A 13,248-nucleotide genomic window follows, 5' to 3' on the forward strand; every position below is an offset into this window, starting at 1 on the left:
GTTAGACTCCATGGCCGAGATGGGGAAACCTATCGGAAGAACAAATTCGCCAAAAAAAAATTAAACGAACGGTCATCCTTTTTTTTTAAAAAAAAAGACAGGTGGGTAATGTCGTGTACATAACCGGAGAGACGTGGGACCTTCTCACTTCCTTCGTCCACTTTTCATTCGGCGGAAATATCTTAATGCTGAATGGACACTATCGCTGCCGCCGGTAACTGGTTGCTAGCTGACTGACTGTCGAATTGTAATTGATACTAAAAATTTAAACAGAACACAGAACGGACAATGTATGCATCTATTACTCTCGATGCAACATGTTCTTTTCTATTTCCCAGGTACATTGATTTTGTAGTCCGTGTTAGGGAAACACTGCTCGGTGAGAACAAAAATACCCCTTATTTGCATGTATATTTGTAAAGAGAATTCCCACAGATACATTGATTTTGAAGTCTGTGTTGGGGAATTCGTAAATCGAGCCAATCAATACTTGACAGTTGACGGCGCCAGTGGTTGTATGGTTAGCGTAACAGCCTCACAATCCGATCGGCCTGGGTTCAATCCCAGCTGGCGTCGTTGGGATTTTCTGAGGCGAAAAATCTCTGGTTACGTCTTCCTTCGGAGCGGAAGTAAAAGAAGTTGGCCCGGCTCATGAGTTGTTGAGTCTGATAGGTAGGAACAGGTGGAGTCGCCTCCCTGATGTCGGTGATTGGCACTAAAAGTGGCGGAAATAGGCCGACGAAAAATAAGCGAAGATAAAAAAAAAAGACGGGTGGGTAATGTCGGGGACATAACCGGAGTGACGTAGGACTATACAAAGGGGACAGCTTTTGTTAAATATATATTTTAAATATATTGTTTTATTTTCTTCTCCTACGTGAATACCTACCTATCTACCTGAAAAATGGATTAGTTTACTGTTTACTCTTTATGAATATGTTGATGGTTCTCAAAAGAACCTTTGGTGTTGTGTTTTTGTTATCACTCGATATTCCCATCTTGTTCGGTTAAACCTTCCTGTTTAGCTATTGCGTTTGCCACTCGCCACAGCTTTCACAGTTGGAAAATTTCTTCCCATCCAGCTTGTGACATATTGTTCAGTAAATTACATTTAATGCGACTTTGCCACTCACTGAAACTAATTGTTGCCTTGCCGAACCGAAGCTGCTCTGTTCTTGATGCGTGTTTTCTGATTGTCATGAGCAGCTTTGCAAGCCAACTCGAGCACTCCGACGGCCGAAACTCTATAATCGCTGTTAGGAATACTGGTGCTCCGGCACCAATCCGTTCGGCCTAGTTACCCTGGCGGAGCAATCAGTGAATGCGGCCAACAGGGAACTGGAGATCTGCACGGTTCGAGTGAGACTTTGCCTTTCCCTTAACTTGTCCTCCTTTGTTACGTCCACGATGCCGATGCCGTACAACCACACGGGTTTACGGTTTGAAAGAAAATAAGATATTTTTTTGGGGTCCGCGTGTTTTATACTCTAGCGCAATTTAAGAATTGGTGAAAATCAATAAGCTCAGAACAACTGCCAAATTCACATACTCATCATATCCTGGCAAACAAATTATGAAAAAATCAATTTGTGTTTTATTATTATTTTGGATAATGTTTTAGAAAGCATTGAACTGTATTTCCTAAACTCATTTTTGGAAGGTTTAATGGCCCTGAAAAGCGCCTTGTTTTATGGAATGGTTCCAATTTAGAAAACTTAGTACTCGTGGTTTTGAAAAAAACCATTTCGAACGCCCTCGATGCCGCCTTGTTCTGGATTTGCCACCAAAGCAGTTTGTATAAAGAACAAACTTTTTTCTTCTGCTACCTGATGCGGTTTGCGATTGCGTTTGCCACTCGCCACTCGCTGCAACTGCCTGTTGTCTTGATGTCCACCGAACCGAATGTGTTCTGTTCCGAATGCGGGTTTTCTTATCGTCGCGAGCAGCTTTGCCAGCTAACTCGATCACTTCAGCGGCCGAAACTATATAACGCCGGCTAGGTGGACTGGTGCACTGGTACTAACGCGCTCGGCCTAGCTACCCTTGCGGGGAACTCCAGATCAACACGGTTCGAGCGGGATTTTGCCTTTCCCTTCACTTTTCCTCCTTTACCATGTCCATACATGACTGCTTGGGTTGGTTTGTTGATGTGTTGTGATGCGAACCGATGTGGTGTACGGTTTGAATGAGAATGAACGTTACGGAAGGAAGGAAGGTATTGTATTATAGAGACTTTAAACTTTTGCAGTTCATTCGTCTCTAGCCTTGAGAAAGGCCCTTTGAAAACTCTACTCTACTCTACTCCAGCGCTACCACCTCCGCCCTCTTGCCTTGAGAAAGGCACTCGATCCCTCGCCGTCCAGCTCGTCCAGCAACGATGTTGTCCAGTCGGTGTCCACACAAAGAATGATCGTTACGGCAGCGGAGCGGGGATTTTTAAGCTGACTGGCTGGCTCGAGAATTACGCATGTGTGAGACTGCGACCAATGTTTCGTTCATTTTTTCTTTTTCCTTTCCAATCGTGCTTCATTCTATTTCGCTGCTGCTCTGGTTGCCCGTTTTGGTCGGTACGATATGAGGAGCACAAAATGGACCAATCAAAAATGGTCACATAGTGCATTTTGACAATGCTTGATATTTCACAATTATTCAATTATTTATCTCAAGAAAAATGAAATGTTATTCGTTATGATAGATGCGTAGATATATTTCCTATCAATTGATGCAAAAACCTTTGCGATCTATTGAGAAATGCTCGAGTTATAAGCGTTCCAAATCTTGCATTTTTTCCTACTTGTTCAGTGCCTAGATTTCCATTTCACCTCCTATATCTTCCGGTTAGACGTAGTCCTACGTCAAAATAAAAAAAATACTTGACAGTTAAGGCGTTTAGATAACGCTTGACATTTTACAGTTATTTAACTGTTTATCTCAAGTAAAATAACATTTCATTAATTATGATAGACGCGTAGAAATATTTCCTATCAATTGATGCAAACATCTTTCCGATCTATCAAGAAATGATCGAGTTATAAGCATTCGGAATCTTTCATTTTTTCCTGCATGTTCTGTGTTTAGGTTTTCATATCACCCCCATATACTCCGGTTAGACGTAGTCCCACGTCAAAAATAAGAACCGCTAGGCTATGCGTTGGAGAATGAATTTTTCATATTCTAGACAAATTTATACCGTATGCATATGAACCATATGTATAAATCATTGACCATTCGAGACTCCTGCAGCTAAATCAGCTGGAATACCCTCAGCGTTTTTCCGAGTTTTCCTGAGAATAGACTGATGGCACTAACGTCACAAAGAGTTTGAAAGCTCGCTGGTACAGGCTGAAATTCGGATCCATCAAACTTACAAATGCGTTGTGGTTCATTGAAGATCAAGTTTTGACGTGGGACTACGTCTAACCGGAATATATGGAGGGTAAAATGAAAACCTAAACACAGAACATGCAGGAAAAAATGAAATATTTCGAATGCTTATAGCTTGAACATTTCGTACTGGGTAGGAGAGATGTTTGCATCACTTGATAGGGAATATTTCTACGCATCTATCGCAACTAACAAAAAGTAGTTTTTCATTAGATAAACAATTGAATAACTGTAAAATATTAGGCGTTATCTAAACGCCCTAACTGCATCGTTTTGATTGGCCCGATTTATGGTTTCCCTATCAAAACCAAGCAGCCTTGGGGAAATCGGCATTGCAAATACTTGAAAGTAGGGGGACTTTTGTTCTCATCGAAAAATGTTCCCTAACACAGACTTTAAAACCAAGCAGCGAAATCGGCATTGCAAACACACGAAAGAGCCTAGAGGCGAATGAACTGAAAAGTTTAAACCCTCTTATAGCCAAAAAGAAGAACACACGAAAGTAGGGGGAGCTTTTGTTCCCACCGAAATGTGTTCCCTAATAGAGATTTCTAAACCATGGAGCGTGGGTAAATCGGCATTGCGAATTCATACAAATCGGGGGTATTTTTGTTCCGATTGAAATGTGTTTCCCTAACACAGACTTCAAAACCGAGGTTTCTGGGGAAATCGGCTCTGCAAATAAATGCAAACTGCGAATACTTTTGTCCTCGCTTGCCTTTGTGCAGAGTGGAATATGTCTGTCCTAACATGATCTTCTAAACTTAGGAACCTGGGAAAATCGTGCAGCCCCTCGAAGCGAATGAACTTCCCAGTTTCAAGCAAATTCGAGATTCGAGAAGTATGTACACTTTTGGGATGTAAACTTCAGAGGGAAATGTAAAATAAAATAATCGTTTGATAATTTTTTTTTGTCTTGATTGGAAAGATTTTGACGTAGGACTATTCAGCCTTAGGCTGGTTCATCAAACGTTTGATAATCCTTCCGTACATATATTTTGTTCTAGTCATCATACCAAACGTAAAAGGTCCGTCATTAAATTTACTTGTAACGAAGAACAATCAATCACAATAAATGAATTGACTTTACATGGCATTTGTTCATTTTTTTCACTCACAGAGCAAATATATTGAACTCAATTGAATTTGGAAACTGTTTCATTCAATCAAGAATTTAATCAATACAAACGAATGATTGCTAAGCTAAGGTAGTTCCACGTCAACCTTGCGGTTATATCATAGATATAACCCACTCATTTTTTTTTTACTTTAATTCAAAATCCGATTATTTGATCCTAGATTACTTTTACACGGGCTTTCGAAAACCTCGTTGTAAGCTTTTTGCTGATTGCAGGATACTGTTTTAGATAGTACTAGCTGATTCGTCAAATTTCGTCTCGCCCAAAATTGATTTTTTGCTATCAATACCTTCAAACATTTCCGTTTTCTTACTAAGCGAACATTTATGGTACCAATCGCTAAACTGTTCATCGATTTATCTTCTAATCGAACCTTCAATATTTCCTTTTACTATAAATTTCCTAGTACTTCTACCAAAACTCGTCGTCATATTATCAAATTTGAAGAGGCGAATAAAATTATATTTTAAAGCTTTTCTAATAAAAATAAAAAATTAAAAAAAAACAAATTATTTTCAGACACAATTCTCATCCAAGATTATTATCACTTGTAAAACCTCCCTAAAACCTCTATATGCTAAATTTGATTCCATTTGTTTGATTAGTTCTCGAATTGTTCACCAACCTACCTCCCCCCCCCCCCTTTAGAGAGGAGAGAGGGGTCTCAAACCACCATAAAAACCACCTCTCAGAGAGAGCGGCGGAGTGTCTATTCACCATAGAAACGTTTCGTGACCCTAAAACTTTTGCATGCCGAATTTGGTTTCATTTGCTTGATTACCGTTCTGAATCATATTTCGGACAACATCATATTTTGGACACTTTGTTCTAATATCTTGAAATACTTAATGCACTGATGATATAACTATAAAATTATCACAATTGCTTCTTTAGGATAATCCCTTGGTTTCACTATCATTTCATATGAGAACTATACATAATCGGCAAAAATCTGACAACACTACTCATTATCGTTTGTGTTTGACGTTTGCTTAGCGTGAGCACGTAGAATTTACCCGTTCATCAATATTTAAATTTCTCCAGAGTTTCATAAGTTCTCAACATCGTTAACAGTTTACTGTGATTGCTTGGTAAGTGTTTCGCAGTTGACTATAAAATATAATCAAGTGTTATGTAATTTTCGTCCAAAAAATACAAAATAAAGTGTCCGAAATTTGAATTCAATCTGTCCGAAATTTAATTTAGTGTCCGAAGTTTGATTTTTATTCGCTTCATTTGAAAAGCATTTTATTCGATGATTTTTTATGTTTTCAATCAAATAGGTACCAAAGTAGAAAGCTTTGAAGCATATTGAACTAATTTATTAAAAATATCAACCAAATAATACCTGTGCATAAAGTTTAGACCTGTTTTCTGTATCATATGTCTTAAGTGTCCGAAATATGATTCAGAACGTTAGTTATGCAGAAATTTGTGTTTCATTTGTATGATAGCCCTCTTAGAGAGGGGGGTGGAGTGTCTTACCACCATAAAACATTTATTGCACCCTATAAACTCCATATGCCCAAGTTGGTTCCATTTGCTTGATTAATTCTCGAGTAATGTAGAAATTTGTGTTTCATTTGTATAGCAGCCCCCTCTTAGATTACTTGTTATTTGCAAGTGAATGAAAAATCTTGCACGAGAATTGTGTCTGGAAATAATCTGATATTATAATGTCGAGTTTTGGTAGAAGTACTGAAATTTTATAGTAAAAAATAATTTTAAAGGGTAGATTAGAAGATCAATCAATGAATAGTTCTGCGATTGAACCCATAAACGTGCGCTTAGTAAGAAAAATTTTGGGCGGGATAATATTAATTATACAAGATAACACAAGATAATACTACAATCATTAACAGTGTGATCGATACCAGGTGTCTTGCCCAGATTCCAGACCAGACAAACAGACAAATTGCATTGAGACCATTTCGAATTCTGCATGGATCTTTCCACTTTTTTTTCGAGTGTTTGAAAATACTTTCAATGCTTGGTCAAATAAAATCCGTCCTTGATGGTCTGCGTTGCTCTTTCAAGCTTCTTCTTCTTCCAACGTTGATTGTCCAACTTTATTTGTATCTGAAATCAATTAGACCAAAGAAAAGCTTCAATCCTGTAGGACCAATTCACCCCACAGAAACGTGTCCATGTCACCCCGCACATCACACAGCAGGTTATCTTCAGTGACAAAAAAAAAGTTCAATTTAAATGGTCCTGATGGTTTCAACGGGCACTGGCGTGATTCACGGAACGTGTAACAGTATTATCCAACCAGGAACTTTGGTGGAGGCTCGTGCATGGTTTGGGCGGTATTCTGTGCAACCGGAAAGTTCAAAATAGCATCCACATAATTGTTCCGGTATCCTCTCTAATACCGTTTCTGCGTGGATATTGTCACAAAAAAATCACATTTTAGCAAAACAATGCTACTATTCATATCAGCAAGTATACTAAGCAATGAATTAAGGACCAAAAACTAAATTTTATGGACTGGTCTCCAGACTTAAATTTCGTTGAAAATCTTAGGGAGATTCTCGTTCGCAGAATCTACATTGAGGTAAAGCGATATACCACGATTGAAGAAGTCAAGGTCGCTATTTCGCAAACATGAAAAAATATTGAGAAATCCGCTCAGCGGAATTTGGTGAATAATATGTCAATATGAATTCTCCAGGTTATTAGTTGGAATTGCAAGGTTGCCAAATATTGATATGTGCGAGGTCTGTTCAAAACGTATCGCAACTTTCGGATTTACGCGGATTACGTATATTCAATTCTAGATTTTTTTTTTGTGGCTTTATGTTGGTACTCATGTCTCTCACTTTTGCTGACAAGTACGGGTATTTTGAATATTCAGTTAACAATTTTTAACAACTTTTCTTACATGTGTTTTGGTTCATCTGGTTCAAACTGGACAGCTGAAATTATCATATTTAGGCACAATAAATACACAAACAACTCTTTCGAATGAAATTGACGTTAAATATACAGGGTTTTCCAACTTTAAATTCCGAAAGTAAATTGAAATAAGACACACTTAAAGGGTGTGTCACATCAAATTGCATCACGGAAAAAACGCTGTAGAAATTCGCCCAGTAGACCGATCCTTTTGAAAATTTTAGACAGTAAAATAAAAACTATTAAACAACTTTTGGAATTTTCTTTTTATTCATACTTCGAGCCCGAGTCCGTATGCTCGCACCTTCCTCTTTACCCCATCCATAAGGTTCTGTACAACGTCAGGTTGTAGTTTTTTTTGAACAGAAATCCATTTTCTCTTGAAGTCCGCCTCCGATTTGACAACTTTTGGGTTCTTCCGGAGGGCCTGCTTCTTAATCGCCCAATATTTCTCTATTGGGCGAAGCTCCGGCGCGTTGGGCGGGTTCATTTCCTTTGGCACGAAGGTGACCCCGTTGGCTTCGTACCACTCCAACACGTCCTTTGAATAGTGGCACGAAGCGAGATCCGGCCAGAAAATGGTCGGGCCCTCGTGCTGCTTCAATAGTGGTAGTAAGCGCTTCTGTAGGCACTCCTTAAGGTAAACCTGCCCGTTTACCGTGCCGGTCATCACGAAGGGGGCGCTTCGCTTTCCGCAAGAGCAGATCGCTTGCCACACCATGTACTTTTTGGCAAACTTGGATAGTTTCTGCTTGCGAATCTCCTCAGGAACGCTGAATTTGTCCTCTGCGGAGAAGAACAACAGGCCCGGCAGCTGACGAAAGTCCGCTTTGACGTAGGCTTCGACGTCCATTACCAGGCAATGCGGCTTCGTCAGCATTTCGGTGTACAGCTTCCGGGCTCGCGTCTTCCCCACCATGTTTTGCCATTCGTCGCGGTTAGGAGCCTTCTGAACCTTGTATGTACGCAGGCCCTCCCGCTGCTTGGTCCGCTGGACGAATGAACTTGACAAATTCAGCTTATTGGCGACATCCTGGACCGAACTTCTCGGATCACGTCTAAACTTCTTAACCACGCGCTTGTGATCTTTTTCACTGACGGAGCATCCATTTTTGCCGTTCTTCACCTTCCGGTCGATGGTTAGGTTCACGAAGTATCGTTTTAGTACTCTGCTGACCGTCGATTGGACGATTCCCAGCATCTTACCGATGTCCCGATGTGACAACTCCGGATTCTCGAAATGAGTGCACAGGATTAATTCACGACGCTCTTTTTCGTTCGACGACATTTTTTTTACGAAAAATTTACAGTGAAGCATGGCCAACGTGATCTATACACTCTTATCTGATTATAAGCGAAAGCTAAAGATATAATTCCTAAAAATTAAATTTCTACAGCGTATTTTCCGTGATGCAATTTGATGTGACACACCCTTTAGAATTCGAATTTCGATGAAACTTTTATTTCAAATTAAAGTTTGGTTTATGCCATTATGTGTGAAATACAACATCATTCAAATGTCCACCTAGGGCTTCCTCGCACACCTTGATCCGGAACAGGTAATTTTCGATGACTTTTCGGCACATATGGGGCGGTATCTCACGAATGTTGTCTTTCAAATGTTCAAGAGTTTGCGGAGAGTTGGCATAGACACGGTCTTTCGCATTACCACACAAAAAGAAGTCTAGCGGGTTCAAATTGCATGATCTGGACGGCCAATTGGCATCACCAAAACGCGAAATTATGCGTCCCTCAAATTTCGTTCGCAATATGGCCATGTTCGGTCGTGTTGTGTGGCACGTGGCGCCGTCCTGCTGAAACCACATGTCATCCGTATCCATATCTTCAATTTGTGGCAAAAAAAAATTGGTTAACATGCGGCCATAGCGCTCACCATTCACAGTTACCGTCTCGCCGTCCTCATTTTCAAAGAAATACGGCCGGATGACTCCACCAGACCATAATGCGCACCAAACAGTGACTTTTGGCGAATGCAATGGCCTCTCAACAATCACGTGTGGATTTTCTGAGCCCCATATACGGAATTTTTGGGTGTTCACATAGCCACCGAGCTCGAAATGTGCTGAAGAAAATTTGATGCGAAAATTCAGCATTTTGCTGCTGTTGTTCGTTCACCCAATCGACGTATGCCCGACGCATTCCATGGTCACCACGCTCTAATTTTTGTACCAGTTGGACTCTATATGGATGTAGGTGCAAGTCCAAATGCAAAATTCGCCACAACGATGTGTTTGACAAGCCCAAATGCTGAGCACGCTTTAATGCTTCACGTGTCTGTCCGTCTTACTCCAATCGTATGCCCGTTTCAGCCGAACCCCAAAAATATTGTCTAACTTGTCGGTCTAATTTTATACTAGTAAAACATTGGAAAACACTTTTCTTTCAGAAACACTTGACTGATAAATTCCAAATACGGGATTGTGACATGCAACCAGTTATTTTATCAAATGTTTTATTCTATTTTATTTATTTACGGAAGAAACATGTTTTCCGTTTATAATAAACCTTGTGGATCGTGCCGTTCAACATTTATCTGAATGTGGAAAATAATTCACGTGTCATTTGAGGAGATTCGCTGGTGGTCTTTAACATAAATATAATATGATTATGTAGAATTATGCGACAACGCTTTCTTTATCTTGACGCTGAAGCGTTTATAATCATTGAGGAGGTAATACTTTAACTGTACCATTCTCTACATTTCAGAACCATCGTCAACTTGGTCCCATCGCCTCTCATAAGCCTATCGTTCTCGATGGACAAGGCGCAGCAACTTCCTCTTTCCTGCTACTTTTCTCGACCCATCGAATGTTCCTGTCTGTTTGGGCCAAAATATTCCAACAGGAGGGATCTTTTCCGCAAACTGGAGCGGAATTTCGTTAAAATCATGGAACGAGTCAGCTATCTGCCGGACTTCCACAGTGATGACTTCACGGTAGTCTATCAGCCATTTTTCAAAGACGCGAGCGTATTCTATCGACGCGATGGGAAACCGGACATGGCCATCATGTCCATCGACTGTGTTCACCTTAGTCAGAAAGGTCACGCTGTGTCCGCCAATGGTCTGTGGAATAACATGCTGGAACCAACCGGTGCGAAGAGCCTCGGACTGAGGCAACTGTATGAGCAGTTCAAGTGCCCAACGCCACAGAGCCCGTACATCAAAACATATTTCAATAGTTGATCTGAAGTGTGAAATAAAAAGATTTTTTTTATGTTACTTCTACTTTGTTTTTATTGTTGTTACATTCTCTATAGTGTGATAAGTTAGCGGCGATAGGGTGCTCCATACTTCGATGATGGGGCACTGTATGAAGGAGCAGCTGCAGCATAGCTGGAGTATGAGCCAGATGAACCGGAAGAACCGGATGAACCGGATGAGCCTCCACCGATAGCAACTGCGACTGGTACGTGAATGATCGAAACAGATGATCCGGTTGAGCCACCAGCACCACCGCCAAATCCTCCACCAAGTCCTCCTCCAAGTCCTCCACCAAGACCGCCTCCAAAACCTCCGCCATGGCCTCCTCCAAGTCCTCCACCAAATCCGGATCCACTACTGACAGAGACAGGTTGGTAGAATTGGGCTACCAGGGGAGCAGGGCGCGGTTGACTAAACGTGACTCCAGTCGCTGGTCCGGAGGATACTGGAACCGAGTAGACTGGACCCGCAGAAAACGACCCTCCCGATGAGCCACTTCCTCCGCCAATTCCTCCACCAAATCCACCGCTTAGCCCTCCTCCGAATCCTCCGCCGTGTCCATCACCAAGTCCTCCACCAGAACCACCAGCGTTCGCCAAAACGATGGTAACGGTCTTACCAGCTCTTCCAGCCGAACCACCTCCAGCGCCTCCACCAATACCTCCTCCGAATCCGCCGCCCAGTCTACCACCGAATCCACTGCCAGATCCGATGCTGAACGATGCTCTTCTTGGTGCTGAATATGTGTATCCGGCTTCACCGAAGACAGAAGATGCTGCCAGCAGCACCGAAAGCTAAATGAAAGCATGAATATTTAATTAAAATTGCAAAAAGTTTGAAATGACTATTTTTTTTAAAGAAAATGAAGTTCCATAGGCATAATTAGTCAGCTTCATGCTGGATTCGTTTTAACATAGTTTCGCAGATATTATCATCGAATCTATTTTCATAAAATCAATTCATTTCAAATCAACAAGGAGGACCTGTTTGGGACTGTAAAATTTTGAAAGTCTAATGTGATTTAACAAGTTGAAACAGATAGGAAGAGTTGAGTTGTATAGTTTTATCCTCCATTCGTGTCAACCGGTGTGGATTGGAAATAAGATATGTTCAATGAACAAATGTGAACGATATTGTCAGAATTTTTCCTTTCCGAAAGAGTCAATAGAGTAAATAATAAAATAATAATTTGAGTCAGAAAACAGTTATTCAATTATGAGTTTAATTTTCTTTCAAAATTGATGCAATTAACTCCTCATTATTCAAACTTACCACAACAAATTTCAACATTGTTCCGTTTCCCCGAATGTTTGGGAATTAATAAGTATGGAATACCGCACGGCAAACCTAGCCAACTGAGCACTAGTTAAGGGACTGTGCTATGCTCAGATCTGCGCGAAATGGCTGCGGAGAAATTAATAGTGAAATGGTGATATCCTGTAAGTCTTTTATATATGTGTAGCTTCTCTCTTTTTTCCATTCGTGATCAATTTTCTGTTCCGTTCGGACGTGATTAAGTTTTCGCATAGACCTACACATTTTCAGGAACAGCAAGCAGAGGTGGGGCAGCCCCTTTAAAAACATTCGTGACAAGCTTTTAGCACATTTTTACATATTTTCCCAGTACACTGTATCAAGAGAAAATTTGAATGTTTGAAAGGAGAACTATCACAGTTCTGTGGAAAAAAAAGACGGGTGGGTAATGTCGGGGACATAACCGGAGTGACGTAGGACTATACAAAGGGGACAGCTTTTGTTAAATATATATTTTAAATATATTGTTTTATTTTCTTCTCCTACGTGAATACCTACCTATCTACCTGAAAAATGGATTAGTTTACTGTTTACTCTTTATGAATATGTTGATGGTTCTGAAAAGAACCTTTGGTGTTGTGTTTTGGTTATCACTCGATATTCTCATCTTGTTCGGTTAAACCATCCTGTTTAGCTATTGCGTTTGCCACTCGCCACAGCTTTCACAGTTGGAAAATTTCTTCCCATCCAGCTTGTGACATATTGTTCAGTAAATTACATTTAATGCGACGTGCCGGAGAAACACTTTGCCACTCACTGAAACTAATTGTTGCCTTGATGAGCGCCGAACCGAAGCTGCTCTGTTCTTGATGCGGGTTTTCAAATTGTCGTGAGCAGCTTTGCAAGCCAACTCGAGCACTCCGACGGCCGAAACTCTATAATCCCTGTTAGGTATACTGGTGCTCCGGCACCAATCCGTTCGGCCGTTACCCTTGCGGAGCAATCAGTGAATGCGACCAACAGGGAACTGGACACTTGCACGGTTCGAGTGGGACTTTGCCTTTCCCTTAACTTGTCCTCCTTTGTTACGTCCACGATGCCGATACCGTACAACCACACGGGTTTACGGTTTGAAAGAAAATAAGATATTTTTTTGGGGTCCGCGTGTTTTATACTCTAGCGGTACACACTCACAGGATAGAGACAAATCGGCAGACTCAGCCAGAGGGGCGAGTCCAACGAATGAGCGTTAAAAGGGAGCGATGGCAAAAAAATACATTCATTACGATTTGTTCGCTCGTTGGATTCACATGCAGGCTAAAAAGGGTCCTTTTCAGGATCACAAAATTA

At 40.9% G+C, this 13,248-nt stretch overlaps 1 protein-coding gene across 3 annotated transcripts in view; it reads left to right on the forward strand.

The window, feature by feature from the left end:
* Nucleotides 1-10,662, forward strand: part of LOC129769875 (phospholipase B1, membrane-associated-like) — a 38,705-nt gene extending 28,043 nt beyond the window's left edge. For all 3 annotated transcript variants that reach the window (XM_055772380.1, XM_055772382.1, XM_055772381.1), the window contains exon 5: nucleotides 10,149-10,662. In XM_055772380.1, coding sequence (XP_055628355.1) covers nucleotides 10,149-10,626 — 478 coding nt within the window. In that variant the 3' untranslated portion in view covers nucleotides 10,627-10,662. The remainder of the gene's footprint in view (nucleotides 1-10,148) is intronic.
* The last annotated feature ends 2,586 nt before the right edge of the window (nucleotides 10,663-13,248 follow it).

This window comes from Toxorhynchites rutilus, chromosome 2 (assembly GCF_029784135.1).
Source record: "Toxorhynchites rutilus septentrionalis strain SRP chromosome 2, ASM2978413v1, whole genome shotgun sequence".
NCBI lineage: Eukaryota > Metazoa > Arthropoda > Insecta > Diptera > Culicidae > Toxorhynchites > Toxorhynchites rutilus.